Source organism: Mytilus trossulus, chromosome 9, assembly GCF_036588685.1.
Source record: "Mytilus trossulus isolate FHL-02 chromosome 9, PNRI_Mtr1.1.1.hap1, whole genome shotgun sequence".
Lineage (NCBI taxonomy): Eukaryota > Metazoa > Mollusca > Bivalvia > Mytilida > Mytilidae > Mytilus > Mytilus trossulus.
The window spans coordinates 12,288,549-12,305,372 of record NC_086381.1 but is presented as its reverse complement, the minus strand read 5'-3'; the positions used below and the strand labels follow the sequence as shown (position 1 = coordinate 12,305,372).

At 34.4% G+C, this 16,824-nt stretch overlaps 1 protein-coding gene across 2 annotated transcripts in view; it reads right to left on the bottom strand.

Annotated features, from left to right (window-relative positions):
- LOC134685127 (battenin-like) overlaps positions 1 to 10,697 on the bottom strand; it is a 28,986-nt gene extending 18,289 nt beyond the window's left edge. The window contains exons 1-2 of one of the 2 annotated variants that reach the window (XM_063544591.1): positions 10,515 to 10,697; positions 3,083 to 3,129 (exon numbers count right to left, since the gene is read on the bottom strand). In XM_063544591.1, the coding sequence (XP_063400661.1) occupies positions 3,083 to 3,106 (24 nt within the window). In that variant the 5' untranslated portion in view covers positions 3,107 to 3,129; positions 10,515 to 10,697. The remainder of the gene's footprint in view (positions 1 to 3,082; positions 3,130 to 10,514) is intronic. The other variant, XM_063544592.1, reaches the window with a different exon arrangement.
- Positions 10,698 to 16,824: the final 6,127 nt, after the last annotated feature.

Below are 16,824 nucleotides of genomic sequence, written 5' to 3'. Positions count from 1 at the left end.
TACGGTATGGTTTACCATTATCAATCAAACAAAGCCTGAAAGGAGATGTGGTATGGTTTACAATTATCAATCAAACAAAGCCTGAAAGGAGGTATGGTATGGTTTACCATTATCAATCAAACAAAGCCTGAAAGGAGGTATGGTATGGTTTACCATTATCAATATCATGAGATAAACACTACTCTAGCCTTATACAAAGCCTGAAAGGAGGTGTGGTATGGTTTACCATTATCAATCAAATAAAGCCTGAAAGGAGGTGTGGTATGGTTTACAATTATCAATCAAACAAAGCCTGAAAGGAGGTGTGGTATGGTTTACCATTATCAATCAAACAAAGCCTGAAAGGAGGTATGGTATGGTTTACCATTATCAATCAAACAAAGCCTGCAAGGAGGTATGGTATGGTTTACCATTATCAATCAAACAAAGCCTGAAAGGAGGTGTGGTATGGTTTACAATTATCAATCAAACAAAGCCTGAAAGGAGGTGTGGTATGGTTTACCATTATCAATCAAACAAAGCCTGAAAGGAGGTATGGTATGGTTTACCATTATCAATCAAACAAAGCCTGAAAGGAGGTATGGTATGGTTTACCATTATCAATCAAACAAAGCCTGAAAGGAGGTATGGTATGGTTTACCATTATCAATATCATGAGATAAACACTACTCTAGCCTTATACAAAGCCTGAAAGGAGGTGTGGTATGGTTTACCATTATCAATCAAATAAAGCCTGAAAGGAGGTGTGGTATGGTTTACAATTATCAATCAAACAAAGCCTGAAAGGAGGTGTGGTATGGTTTACCATTATCAATCAAACAAAGCCTGAAAGGAGGTGTGGTATGGTTTACCATTATCAATCAAACAAAGCCTGAAAGGAGGTGTGGTATGGTTTACCATTATCAATCAAACAAAGCCTGAAAGGAGGTATGGTATGGTTTACCATTATCAATCAAACAAAGCCTGAAAGGAGGTATGGTATGGTTTACCATTATCAATCAAACAAAGCCTGAAAGGAGGTGTGGTATGGTTTACCATTATCAATCAAACAAAGCCTGAAAGGAGATGTGGTATGGTTTACCATTATCAATCAAACAAAGCCTGAAAGGAGATGTGGTATGGTTTACCATTATCAATCAAACAAAGCCTGAAAGGAGATGTGGTATGGTTTACCATTATCAATCAAACAAAGCCTGAAAGGAGATGTGGTATGGTTTACCATTATCAATCAAACAAAGCCTGAAAGGAGATGTGGTATGATTTACCATTATCAATCAAACAAAGCCTGAAAGGAGATGTGATATGGTTTACCATTATCAATCAAACAAAGCCTGAAAGGAGATGTGGTATGGTTTACCATTATCAATCAAACAAAGCCTGAAAGGAGATGTGGTATGGTTTACCATTATCAATCAAACAAAGCCTGAAAGGAGATGTGGTATGGTTTACCATTATCAATCAAACAAAGCCTGAAAGGAGGTGTGGTATGGTTTACAATTATCAATCAAACAAAGCCTGAAAGGAGATGTGGTATGGTTTACCATTATCAATCAAACAAAGCCTGAAAGGAGGTATGGTATGGTTTACCATTATCAATATCATGAGATAAACACTACTCTAGCCTTATACAAAGCCTGAAAGGAAGTATGGTATGGTTTACCATTATCAATCAAACAAAGCCTGAAAGGAGATGTGATATGGTTTACCATTATCAATCAAACAAAGCCTGAAAGGAGATGTGGTATGGTTTACCATTATCAATCAAACAAAGCCTGAAAGGAGATGTGGTATGGTTTACCATTATCAATCAAACAAAGCCTGAAAGGAGATGTGGTATGGTTTACCATTATCAATCAAACAAAGCCTGAAAGGGGGTATGGTATGGTTTACCATTATCAATATCATGAGATAAACACTACTCTAGCCTTATACAAAGCCTGAAAGGAAGTATGGTATGGTTTACCATTATCAATCAAACAAAGCCTGAAAGGAGGTATGGTATGGTTTACCATTATCAATATCATGAGATAAACACTACTCTAGCCTTATACAAAGCCTGAAAGGAGGTGTGGTATGGTTTACCATTATCAATCAAACAAAGCCTGAAAGGAGGTATGGTATGGTTTACCATTATCAATATCATGAGATAAACACTACTCTAGCCTTATACAAAGCCTGAAAGGAGGTGTGGTATGGTTTACCATTATCAATCAAACAACTGTAAATAAAAAAATCAAATTCAAATTCTTAATTTACTTTAGAGTCTTATGGCTTATAAGTGTAGTCATATGCACTCATTGGCAATCATACCACATCTTGTTTTTTTTATACATACTGGTGATCAAAGAACAGGTCACTCTTCTGCTTTCAACAATAAATCAGACTCATAATTATAAAGTAAGCTACAAAATGCCCTGACATGACAAAATATGAATCAATTCAAAGACGAAAGCCAATGGCCTGATTTACAACAATAATCAACATGGGAGATAGTTACAACCACTGGAATACAGACTCCTTGCTTGGAACAGGCATATATTATAAAGTATGATAAGTATAACACACATACATTTCTTTTGTTATTGGCCATCATTTTTGCTTGTTTCTTTCATAAGACTTGAATTGTCACAGGTTTGGATTGCATCAGATAGACTTAAACCTTTTAACTTGTCAGTAAACTGTAACCATGGATATCAAATATCAGGTTTAAAGCATTACCAACTCTCAAATTCATATGGCATCATAACAAATTTGATGTCAGATTGAATATAAGTTATAACACATGTACATGTCCATTATGTATTATATATATATATATAAGAAGATGTGGTGTGAGTGCCAATGAGACAACTCTCCACCCAAATAACAATTTATACAAGTAAACCATTAAAGGTCAAATATATGTCTTTTTACTAATTTCTTTTTCTATCATTACTGTTTGTTTTTTAAAGAATTCACAGATGTTTATGTTTCAAACCTTTGTTTCTAGGTTGCTGTCATATTAATGATTAATTTTCAAATTGTTTTAGTTATATTTTATACATAGTATCAATTTTCTGTATTAATTAGGACATTAACTCACCCAATTTCTCAAGTCTGATCCCATTTTAATTTCTCATTATGTCAAACCTGTAAGAAAAAATGAATTGATAAATCAAATAATAATATGATTTTGATATTAATGTGCATTTGTTTTTAAAGTTCATGTATACACTAAAGAACAAAATCAATGCATTTTCTGTGGAAATGTGCTACTAATGACCACAATATGCCATAAAATATACGACTAAATCTCTAGAAAGACAACAGGAATAAAACCAGGGCTGGTCTTGTTACACATACATAAAATATACGACTAAATCTCTAGAAAGACAACAGGAATAAAACCAGGGCTGGTCTTGTTACACATACATAAAATATACGACTAAATCTCTAGAAAGACAACAGGAATAAAACCAGGGCTGGTCTTGTTACACATACATAAAGTATGCAGTGGTGGATCCAGAACTTTTCCTAAGGGTGGGGGCCCGCTAAATGACCTAGGGGGGGGGGGGGGGCTCAAGTCATGCTTCAATGATTCCCTATATAATCAACCAAATGTTCCCCACGAAAGGGCCCCCTGGATCCGCCTATGGTATGTATTACTCATTACTAGGTAAAAAGAATCCCTAATTTTCACTGCAAAATTTCTATATATATATATATTTCATGTGAAAAAAAACTCATAAAAAATATCATTATTTTGCAGCATTTGAAGTTAATTTGTGAAAAGTTCCTGTCAATATAATTTGTCAATTGCATAACAATTAGTTCAATTAGTAAGAATCATCTAATGTGAAAATGGTTGCTGAGATATAAGGCCTACTTTGTTTCTTTCAACTTGGGTTATCAGAGTTTATCGGAACTCATTTGTGGCTTATTTTAGCATCAACAAATATTGTTCATGTAGAGATCAACTGTCGGTGATGTTTATAAATAGAACAGATATAAATTTCGGCATGTTCAGAGTTGCAGGTCTCTGATAACAAAAATTGGCTTTTGAGATTTTTGGGCCATTAACCCGTTCAGGCTAATAAAGTTTAGGCTATACACTTGTTTGGCCTTGGTTGTTCTGTCCATAATACTTTTTTTCTCTTATGTCCTATCAATGTTTTGAATTTTAAAAATAGAGGTAAATAAATATATATCTATAGGAAATATAGACTTTTTAAATTGAGATAATTATGATCAAGGACGTTTAACTACTAATTAAATGTCCTTCTAATTAAGTATCAGGCAGGGCCTTTTATACTGCTGATTATGTGGTATTGGTTTTGCTCATTGTTGACAGCAGTACATGTACTGTGACCTATAGATATAACTTCTATGTCATTTGGTCTTTTGAGGCGAGTAGTATACTTGACAATCATATTTTTTTATAAATATATGACTAATTTAAAGATTAAAGTTAAAAGTTTTAATTTTGTTTTGGCTCTGATTCTGACTGGGGCTTATTATGATATATATTTCAAATTCCCTAATACAGTAATGTGTTATTGTTGACTTAATTAAAGGGAAACTTCGCAAAAAAATCAAAAATTGATATTATGTTCATTCTGTATAAAAATGCTCAAATTCATAGATATTAAAGTTTTATTCCGCTAGATAAACGATCACCATCGATTTTAAATTTAGAGTATCAATTCTTCGCGATCCGCCATCTTGTCTTCTTTCCCGATTAATAAAAACGATATGTCTATAAACCACAAAGAAACACAACTACAGTAACCGATGTAGTCGTAATTGCGTGTCGATATCTTGTCAATCGTACGGTTGTTTAATCCGACTAACTAACTTGATACGGAAAATATTCTTACTTTTTTTAAATAACCATGGTCTGTTGTTTTTAAACTGTTGATATTGGAATTAGGTGAAAAGTCAAAGTTGAAATCATAAATAAGTGTTCCGTTCGAAAATCTAATTTGTTCATAATTCTTTAAAGTAATAAACTTTTTTCAAATATATTTTGATCTTCCCTCATCTGATCAACAGCATGGTATTACTTCCAAAGGTATTGTGAGGGGTGTGAGGTGACACGTGCAGGTATTCAAGCGATTTCCTGTCCGGCTTGCAAGTTCATGCATCGTTTCACTTCTGCAGGTATTGATCAGTGTACACGGCTGATAACTTATAACTTATAACTTTCCATTTTGAACTATCAGATGTATAATATACAACTCTGTCTTACTTGTCATTACTAAACTCATACGCTTGTTTATAAATAACATTTCTGGTGTAAAGAATATAATTCATAAAATATAAATAATACCCAAAACATAAGATTTGATGAAATTAAAATCTATTTAAATATTTTTTCCAAGGGTGAATTTGGGAGGAAAATGTAATATATAGTCATTGTCAATAGTGAAGGACAGATTGGAACAGACCAGAAATATTGATTTAAAAAAATGTACGCACTTGCCGACGATTCGTTTATACGACTGGATAGAAAGTTACGGAACTATAGCGCAATTTAAAATATACTGAGCCAAAAAAGTTTAGCAACAAAAATGTGAAATTTTATTTTATTACAAAATCATAACAACATATAATTTTAATAATAAAAAAATGGAATTATGATATGTCAGAAGTAACATGAATGTTAATCACTCACATTCATTAGGATTTTCTTTGTATGGAGCGCGGAAGGGTCAAAATGCGTAAATGAGTATAGTGTTTCTCAAAATCAATTTCTCCGCCATGCCCTAAGTGCCCCAAGGAAGGATTGGCAGGCACATCAACAGCTTCCCTTAGTCAATGCACTACTTTTTTAGCTGAAAAAAACTTGTCACGTGTTGATTTAAAGCGAAGGAAGCGCTCCTCCCTTGACGATAGTTTTTTTGTGTCTACAAGATATCGACCTATCCTGTGCTGTTGTAATTTGTCGATATCTGTTTGTTAGTCTCTAAACTGTTGCCTTTTGCACATTAAATCGAGCCATGATGTCAGCAACCCTCATTCTGGCATCAACCATTTCAAGACCTTTCTGACTGTCATTTTCGGGAAAGCCTGGTTGACGCCCCATGCAATTTTTTCAAAGGTGTTTGTGTTTTTCTTACCAATGGTGTGTTTCTGAACGTTTGTGAAAAAGAAATTTTTAATATCGTTTTAAAAGTACAGGTACAGAAGGTAAAACATCATTTACACGTGTAAAGCTGAAAAGGCGCGAAATCAATCAGCAGGAAAAAAGTACAACTGTTTTAAATTACAGGTAAAACTAAGGATAATATCATTGATGTTTAAATTTTTTTTTCCAAAAACAACAAAAAAAAATTTATAATTAAAAAGTGTTGCTTAACTTTTTTGGCTCAGTATATATACATGTATACATTGAACATAAGAAAAAAACATATATTTTGAATAAATAGGGGTAAAAGTGTTGTAAATAGACTAGTCCACGTATGCCAACAGTATGTAATCATCGAATGTCGATAGACTACAGTTGTATACCAAAAGAAGAAGAGAACCAATTTGATTTAAATACAGGTCGATGTATAACTTTTACTTTGGTTCATTGAAGCTGTGGACCTAGGAAAATCACAGATTTATGTTTCAATAAGATTGTTCTCGAACAAAGGAAGGAATTCGTCATCACAATTGTTATATATGCCACTGGACGAACACCAATTATCCCCAGGGGATGTGAATATTTTGCTGGGAAACTTTTGAGTATCAAAGTTTCAAATTAATTTCGGGATTTATTTTCTTTCTTGGTATTCAATTACAGAAAAAAGAATAAATTACTTGTTCGCTAAATAGGGCTATTCTTGTCAGATAAAAGAATTTTAGTTATATTTAAAAAATAGGGAAATTTGACATTAAATTGGTTCTGTCTTTTTTTAAACATCGTTAAAACGATGTATGTCTAAGGTGAACGCCACAAGAACCCTGTAATACTAGTACAAGAGTATAGCATGTAAACATTCCTTCTCAATAATATGGTTGTATTGGAAATCTTTTCATACAGATTGACAACTCATTGTCCGATATGCATGTAATATTTGCCAAATGACGCCCATTGTTCTTTCTACCATCATCACCTTATTCTTTGATATTGCTGTAAACATCGATGGTTCACACCCAAACAAAATGGGAGTAATGAACCTTCAGAGCTTCTCCGTGTTATACACTTGTGAAATATATAGACGAAATTTCTGTATTGAAATGAATCTACATCTCACAAACAGGATTTTTAAATAACGATTTTGAGTAATCACCTTACAAACCAATATAAACGTACATGGCAAGATATAACCATGAAGGAATTTAGTTTTTGTCAGACGCAAGAACTCATCACTATATCATAAACGTATATGTATATATATATGCATACAGTTTCAAATATCAAGAACAAGCGGTCGATGTCGATAGTCTGTTTTCTAACTGTTCAGAGTTCGACATGTCACTTGTTCATTCTTGGAAGCCTTCATATTCCCCGTCTAACGATGGGAACTCTTTCTGATTGTGTTGACTATAAATGCTTGTATGGTAATTCTGTCGTTTATCTGTACAAGCGGTTGCATTTCCTCTCCTTTCCCAACAAACAAACGAACGAAACGCCACTAGTCTGATTTCTCTGGAGCTCATCCTCAATGGCTCTTATACGTCAGGAAACTTACATGTATACTAATAATGATTGTTTCATGAACAAAGATGTATGAACGAACTATTATAAATTCGTCAATATCTGTTATGCATGACTAAAATATAACTTTTATTACAACTACTGTATTACTTATTTGGATTAATGACGGCTATCATGTTCAACATTGCACAAATATTATCATAGAATTTTAAAAAAAATCCTCAAAAGAAATAATGCTTTAGCTTAGATAATTGGTAGTCTTTTCACAAAAAGTTCGTGTAAATGATTGTCAAATGAATTTGATTATGTAAGAATAAAATGTTAAAAAGAAACTAAAAAAAAATATGCATGTTGTATTTTTTTGTCAATTAAAAACTTTAAAATTGCAATAGTTTTATTAGCACAGCCAGATTTGAATACAAGTTAAGAAATTCTGGTAAAGTCAATGATATCAAACAGATGTACAATGGTATATCAAATTGGGTAATATTGCATTTAGTTTTTATTAAAGATTAAAACTTCTATTTTTTGCTTCATATTTGAATCTTTACGCCAATTGCCGCTAAGAAAGTAATCAAAAATTGTTTCCTTTTATTTTTATACACTTTCGGAATTACGAATCTGAATTTTATTTTCAATTAATTTACACTATTTAATTATTGTATCTTTATTCTCATCGTGTATTAAATCTTAGTGTATTAACATCATGACAGCATATTCTCTTTCTAATCCTTTCTGTTTATCCTTTCCAAATAACAACATTTATACCTGTGTACGCTTGAACTCACACCTGCGGCTAAATAGCTACAAGGTAAACGAATTGACCTGAAGCCGAGAAATATACAGTTACCTTTACAAAATAATATACACACTCTGCTCACACATTAGTTGCATTGAAATGATTATCAAAACAATAACGGTAAATAGAACTGAAATATTTTCAGTTCAATATCAGTAAAAATGTTCAATAAATATTTTATGAAAAAAATCTCAACAATAATTAATTAAATTTATTCAAAAACATTTACTAGAGTTAATTTTATAGGAGTTTAATTCAATCAATACAAAACGGTATATATATGCATATTCACTTTCGTTCATTCTTATATTGTGGTTAATAACTTCGACCATTCGTCAGCTGTGCGCTTTTAATTACGTATATTGTCGATAAGCTATAAGAGTTAAACAGATTTGATTTTTTCCCAGAATTCAATAAATCGGGCTAATACGTCACGACCCACTCGAGAATTCAACCAAAAAAGTTACAAATACTTGATTTTCTCCGTTATTAGAAGGAATATAAATTTAAAACTTTGCAAATGTGTTTTTTATGTTAAGATGAACATAATTAGATGATAAGTAAAAAATCGCGGAATTTCCCTTTAAGTTAATCATTGTATTATATTTTATATTATTAAATGATATGAGCAAATAAGCCCTAATACGGATAAATCAGCATGTGCAATACTCAAAACGTTCCACTGTCGATATAAATCAAGATTTAATATTTCTCTTCGAACAGGGTCAATATGGAGAAATACAGGGCCAATACAGATAAAAGCGGGAAAAAAGCCGTATTAGCCCTAGGGCTAATACATGACGTTCACTTCCGGTTTTCAATTTTCTTACGCCATTACTTAACTTTGGAAGTATCTTTATGCATAAAAACATTTGTATAATATTTTTTAAATTGAAGTCATAAAATAAACAGGTTTAAATGATGTGCAATGTTTTGTAACGGAAAAAACAGGGCCAATACAGAAAAAAGCGGGAAAAAAGCTGTATTGGCCCATGAGCTAATACGGGACGTTCACTTCCGGTTTTTAATTCTCTTATAATCATTTAATAAAAGTGTTATGAACTGGCTGTTTCTGTATTGGCACTGGTATAGATTCTCGGTCAGCTGTATTGGCCCTTGACCCTACGGGTCTCGAGGCCAATACAGCAAACCTTGAATGTATACCAGTGCCAATACAGAAACAGCCAGTTAATAACACTATAATATTTTATTAATTGTGTAAATGTTCATGTTATTATCACTATATTTATATTCAATGTATGTTTTTTTTTAATATATCATCATGACTAAAAGTGTAATAAAGTTATGTTTTCATGTTATTAAAGGTTATCAAAGGATAATATAAACAATAAAATCTCTATTAATATGAAATAAAAATATGACTGAAAGTTTTGGATAAAAGTAATTGAAAAGTAATTACGCTGGCATTGTAATTGTGATGAACTTGATGACATTTAAAAATCAATGCAATAGTCCATTTGCCAATTACCGATTTGATTCCGTTATTACACACTTTTTAAATAAATTACTTCCCTTTGTCAATCGTAGACTGGTTCCATACCGGACAATATTGGCTTGTTCCAATGCAAAGTATGATGAATTGAAAGTGATGTATCGGCGATGTAATTAAAATTTTGAAAACCTTAAAGATTACTCACATTACACACAGGTAAATTTGCTAGCTCTCCATTATAAATGAAAATTAATGTCCCTCTTAAGGGAGACAACTGAAAGAGGGATCTCTAATTACAGGGTCAATTACAAAAATTGGCAAATAGCCTATTGAAGTTTAATTAATTACTTTGGCATGTAATTGACCCCAGGTCTGACTGAAACTACTTTTATAGCATGGGGTAATTGTAACATGGCCGAAAAAACCAAGGCTCTATGGTCTTGTTTTCCGAAAAATGTCATTTTCAGATTGTGTTGTGATTTTTTTTTTTTGTATCATATGTCATATAAATGATGGCATTGGAAATAAGATTAAACATCATTTAATCAGCTTTAATTTTGCACTGAAAATTGTTATGTATCTATCATATCCCGAATACGGACTTCGTACTATAACTATTACAGACTTGAGATACTCACCCGTATCATATTATTATTAATTTCATTATTCATACTTTTGAATATTTTATCGTTTAGTTGTAGATCTCTGTAAATGTTGTATCAAAATTCATGTATCTTTGTTTTTGAAGTATATACTAAACAGCAGGGAAATAAATTCTAAAAAAAAGGCACTTCTGCCCCTTCTGCTGTCATGTGCTAGAAATTGCCCTCAACACCAATATTACCTTTACATAAAAGAGTTCTTAAATTTCCCGCGGTATTTAAAATGTAATCAGTTGACAATATCATATGTGAGTTCGTGGTTTGGTGGTTAAGACCGATGGCTTCAGTAAAGATTAAAAAAAGACCTATGGCTACAGTGCTGAAGGTCCCGAGTTCGATTCTCACTCGGGGTGCTAAAAATATCAGTACATGATCATCAGAAGCCAGGATAATTTTCACACTCTCGCACACATCTCTGGTAATTCATGCCAGACCGGAGTTTAAACTAGAATGGGTACTTTGGGGGCTTCCGTTGGTCAAAGTTGTCCCCTACTTTGCCCTGGAGATCAATCTTCTGATATCTCTCTGGTTTGTCTGTTTCCACTTAGTGGCCCGGTGGTTCTCTCGGAGTACTGGGATGAAATTTGCCAAAAAAGGGCAGGACAGGAATTTTGAGTAAAAAACTGAAAAGTCAGGATGAGCAACTTGGCCAAAAAAAAAGTCAGAATGACAATTTTTGTAAAAAAAGACAGGATATACTAAGAAAAAAAAGGCAGGACAAAATTTTTCATCGTAGCCCCCCCCCCCCCCCCTTCCCCCCCCCACCACCAAATAAGAATCAACAAGAATGTGTCCAAAGTACACGGATGCCCCACTCCCACTATCCTTTTCCATGTTCCATGGACCGTGAAATTGGATAATAACCTAATTTGGCATTAAAACTAGATTGATTATACTATAGGGAACATATGTACTAAGTTTCAAGTTGACTGGACTTCAATTTTATCAAAAACAACCTTGACCAAAAACTTTAACCTGAAATTCTCACTTTCATTTTCTATGTTCAGTGGGCCGTGAAATTGGGGTCAAAAGTCTAATTTAAATTTAAAATTAGAAAGATCATATCATAAGCAACAAGTGTATTAAGTTTCAAGTTGATTGGACTTCAGCTTCATCAAAAACTACCTAGACCAAAAACTTTAACCTGAAACTCTGACTTTCATTTTCTATGTTCAGTGGACCGTGAAATTGGGGTCAAAAGTCTAATTTGGCTTTAAAATTAGAAAGATCATATCATAAGCAACAAGTGTACAAAGTTTCAAGTTGATTGGACTTCAGCTTCATCAAAAACTACCTTGACCAAAAACTTTAATCTGAACGAACGGACGCACAGACGGACGCACGGACGAACGAACGGAGCCACAGACCAGAAAACATAATGCCCCTCTACTATCGTAGGTGGGGCATAAAAATTGTAGCTCCCTAACAGAAATTCAAAATGGAATAAAAAAGCTACTATTAGCACTCAACCCACATAAAAGCTTTAGCAGCAGGCCCAGATAACTTGATACATATAAAACTTGTTACAGAGATAACTTTTATACATATTACATCAATCTTAACAATCCTAGTATGACACTGGAATAGTACCAACGTTATGGAAAAGAGAGGCCTCGGAAAACAGCAAATGTGAGACTAGTTTTTAAGAAAGGCAAAAGATTTGAAGCCATCAATTATCGACCAGTATCCCTTTATACCTGCATCTGCTGCAAAATTATCATAGCATATTGTCACCAGCCACATAATGAATCACGCAGATAGACATAATATCCTATACAAGATGCAGCATTGGATTAGAAAAGAGAGTGGCATAGGCGTTATTTTCGTTCAACGCGATCACCGTTTTTTATTTCTAGTTTAATGTGTTTTTTACTTTTTTATTTGACGACCAGTCGTGCAAGACAGGTGCCTGGTATTCTGCTTATTTAACTTTACGTGCATCGTGATTTTTAAATGCTTATTTTGCGTGTTAGGTATTTTTCAAATAAATTCAAAAACCAAATAAATTCAAATACTTGGCAGGGATCGTCAAGAAATATTTTTTTAAAAGGCATAAACCAATTATATCATAAATATACTAGTCAACAAAAGAAACGATACACGACTTTGAAATAAAATTTATCAAAAAGTATTTGATATAAAAAAAAAAAAAAGAGATATAGTATTTTAAAAAGCTTTCATTTGTAATGTATGCATATGTGATAATGAAAATTAAAACTTGTCGGAAAGTATCCAAATTCCGTGTAAATGTTCAAAGGGTGCAAATTAGTTTTGCGGAAGGTTGAAATAAAAATCGACACATAATTTTCTAAGCACTAAATTAAATTTCAAATTTGTTTAAAAATATTCAATATGATAATCAAGCAAGTTATGTTCATGATGTAACCAATGGGTTGAAATATTGATTTTTTAAATTTTTTGGGAAAAAAGGTGTTTTTTGAAATCTGAAAAAATGCAAAAAAACATTTTCTATTTTCGTCTCAAATCAATGCTTTAGATATGAAAATAACACATGCGACCCCCTATAAATAGCGGCAGAAAGTTAGCATACTGCCGGAGCAACTCACTAATAACACCAAAGTTGTGCTCAACCGCTAAACTCGCCGGTTTTTTTAAAAAAAAAAACCGGAGAAAACGGTAAGACCCAATAACGTTAGCGGATAGTGTCATTTTGTTAACGTGATCGTTAACGTGCACACCTTAGATTGACAGACGTTGCGGCCATAATATTTGGGTCACCTATAACAAATTGTTATCGACTTGTAGCACAGGAACAGGGCAACAAATTCATACCAGTAGATGTATGCTTTGTTGTAACAACTTTCGGCATTTAGCACACTCCCGGAAATCTATGACACTTTAAAAAGTCACTTCCGTTTTATGAATTGTGGACAAACTATACATGCGACCCCCTATAAATAGCGGCAGAAAGTTAGCATACTGCCGGGGCAACTCACTAATAACACCAAAGTTGTGCTCAACCGATAAACTCGCCGGTATTTTTGAAAAAAACGGAGAAAACGGTAAGACCCAATAACGTTAGCGGATAGTGTCATTTTGTTAACGTGATCGTATAAACGTGTACACCTTAGATTGACAGACGTTGCGGCCATAATATTTGGGTCACCTATAAAAAAATGATATCGACTTGTAGCACAGGAACAGGGCAACAAATTCATATCAGTAGATGTATGCTTTGTTGTTATAACTTTCGGCATTTAGCACACTCCCGGAAATCTATGACACTTTAGAAAGTTACTTCCGTTTTACGAATTGTGGACAAACTATACATGCGACCCCCTATAAATAGCGGCAGAAAGTTAGCATACTGCCGGGGCAACTCAGTAATAACACCTAAGTTGTGCTCATCCGATAAACTCGCCGGTATTTTGGAAAAAAACGAAGAAAACGGTAAGACCCAATAACCTGTAGCGGATAGTGTCATTTTGTTAACGCGATCGTTAACGTGCAGACCTTAGATTGACAGACGTTGAGGTCATAATATTTGGGTCATCTATGTGAAAATTGATATCGATTTGTAGCACAGGAACAGGGCAACAAATTCATATCAGTAGATGTATGCTTTGTTGTAACAACTTTCGGCATTTAGCACACTCCCGGAAATCTATGACACTTTAGAAAGTTACTTCCGTTTTATGAATTGTGGACAAACTATACATGCGACCCCCTATAAATAGCTGCAGAAAGTTAGCATACTGCCGGGGCAACTCACTAATAACACCAAAGTTGTGCTCAACCGCTAAAGTCGCATGTATTTTTGAAAAAACGGAGAAAACGGTAAGACCCAATAACGTTAGCGGATAGTGTCATTTTGTTAACGTGATCGTATACGTGCACACCTTAGATTGACAGACGTTGCGGCCATAGTATTTGGGTCACCTATAAAAAAATGATATCGACTTGTAGCACAGGAACAGAGCAACAAATTCATATCAGTAGATGTATGCTTTGTTGTAACAACTTTCGGCTTTTAGCACACTCCCGGAAATCTATGACGCTTTAGAAAGTCACTTCCGTTTTACGAATTGTGGACAAACTATACATGCGACCCCCTATAAATAGCGGCAGAAAGTTAGCATACTGCCGGGGCAACTCACTTATAACACCAAAGTTGTGCTCAACCGATAAACTCGCCAGTATTTTTGAAAAAAACGAAGAAAACGGTAAGACCCAATAACCTTAGCGGATAGTGTCATTTTGTTCACGCGATCGTAAACGTGCACACCTTAGATTGACAGACGTTGCGGTTCACCTATAAAAAAAATGATATCAACTTGTAGCACAGGAACAGGGCAACAAATTCATATCAGTAGATGTATGCTTTGTTGTAACAACTTTCGGCATTTAGCACACTCCCGGAAATCTATGACACTTTAGAAAGTCACTTCCGTTTTATTTGTTTTGACATAATATACATGCAACCCCCTATAAATAGCGGCAGAAAGTTAGCATACTGCCGGGGCAACTCACTAATAACACCAAAGTTGTGCTCAACCGATAAACTCGCCGGTAGTTTTAAAAAAAACGGAGAAAACGGTAAGACTCAATAACGTTAGCGAATAGTGTCATTTTGTCAACGTGAATGTAAACGTGCACACCTTAGATTGACAGACGTTGCGGCCATAATATATGGGTCACCTATAAAAAATTGATATCGACTTGTAGCACAGGAACAGGGCAACAAATTCATATCAGTAGATGTATGCTTTGTTGTAACAACTTTCGGCATTTAGCACACTCCCGGAAATCTACGACGCTTTAGAAAGTCACTTCCGTTTTATGAATTGTTGACCAAATATACATGCGATCCCCTATAAATAGCGGCAGAAAGTTAGCATAATGCCGGGGCAACTCACTAATAACACCAAAGTTGTGCTCAACCGATAAACTCGCCGGTAGTTTTGAAAAAACGGAGAAAACGGTAAGACCCAATAACGTTAGCGGATAGTGTCATTTTGTCAACGTGATCGTAAACGTGCACACCTTAGATTGACAGACGTTGCGGCCATAATATTTAGGTCATCTATAACAAATTGTTATCGACTTGTAGCACAGGAACAGGGCAACAAATTCATACCAGTAGATGTATGCTTTGTTGTAACAACTTTCGGCATTTAGCACACTCCCGGAAATCTATGACACTTTAAAAAGTCACTTCCGTTTTATGAATTGTGGACAAACTATACATGCGACCCCCTATAAATAGCGGCAGAAAGTTAGCATACTGCCGGCGCAACTCACTAATAACACCAAAGTTGTGCTCAACCGATGAACTCGCCGGTATTTTTGAAAAAAACGGAGAAAACGGTAAGACCCAATAACGTTAGCGGATAGTGTCATTTTGTTAACGTGATCGTATAAACGTGTACACCTTAGATTGACAGACGTTGCGGCCATAATATTTGGGTCACCTATAAAAAAATGATATCGACTTGTAGCACAGGAACAGGGCAACAAATTCATATCAGTAGATGTATGCTTTGTTGTTATAACTTTCGGCATTTAGCACACTCCCGGAAATCTATGACACTTTAGAAAGTTACTTCTGTTTTACGAATTGTGGACAAACTATACATGCGACCCCCTATAAATAGCGGCAGAAAGTTAGCATACTGCCGGGGCAACTCAGTAATAACACCAAAGTTGTGCTCATCCGATAAACTCGCCGGTATCTTTGAAAAAAACGAAGAAAACGGTAAGACCCAATAACCTGTAGCGGATAGTGTCATTTTGTTAACGCGATCGTTAACGTGCAGACCTTAGATTGACAGACGTTGAGGTCATAATATTTGGGTCATCTATGTAAAAATTGATATCGATTTGTAGCACAGGAACAGGGCAACAAATTCATATCAGTAGATGTATGCTTTGTTGTAACAACTTTCGGCATTTAGCACACTCCCGGAAATCTATGACACTTTAGAAAGTTACTTCCGTTTTATGAATTGTGGACAAACTATACATGCGACCCCCTATAAAATAGCTGCAGAAAGTTAGCATACTGCCGGGGCAACTCACTAATAACACCAAAGTTGTGCTCAACCGCTAAAGTCGCATGTATTTTTGAAAAAACGGAGAAAACGGTAAGACCCAATAACGTTAGCGGATAGTGTCATTTTGTTAACGTGATCGTATACGTGCACACCTAAGATTGACAGACGTTGCGGCCATAGTATTTGGGTCACCTATAAAAAATTGATATCGACTTGTAGCACAGGAACAGAGCAACAAATTCATATCAGTAGATGTATGCTTTGTTGTAACA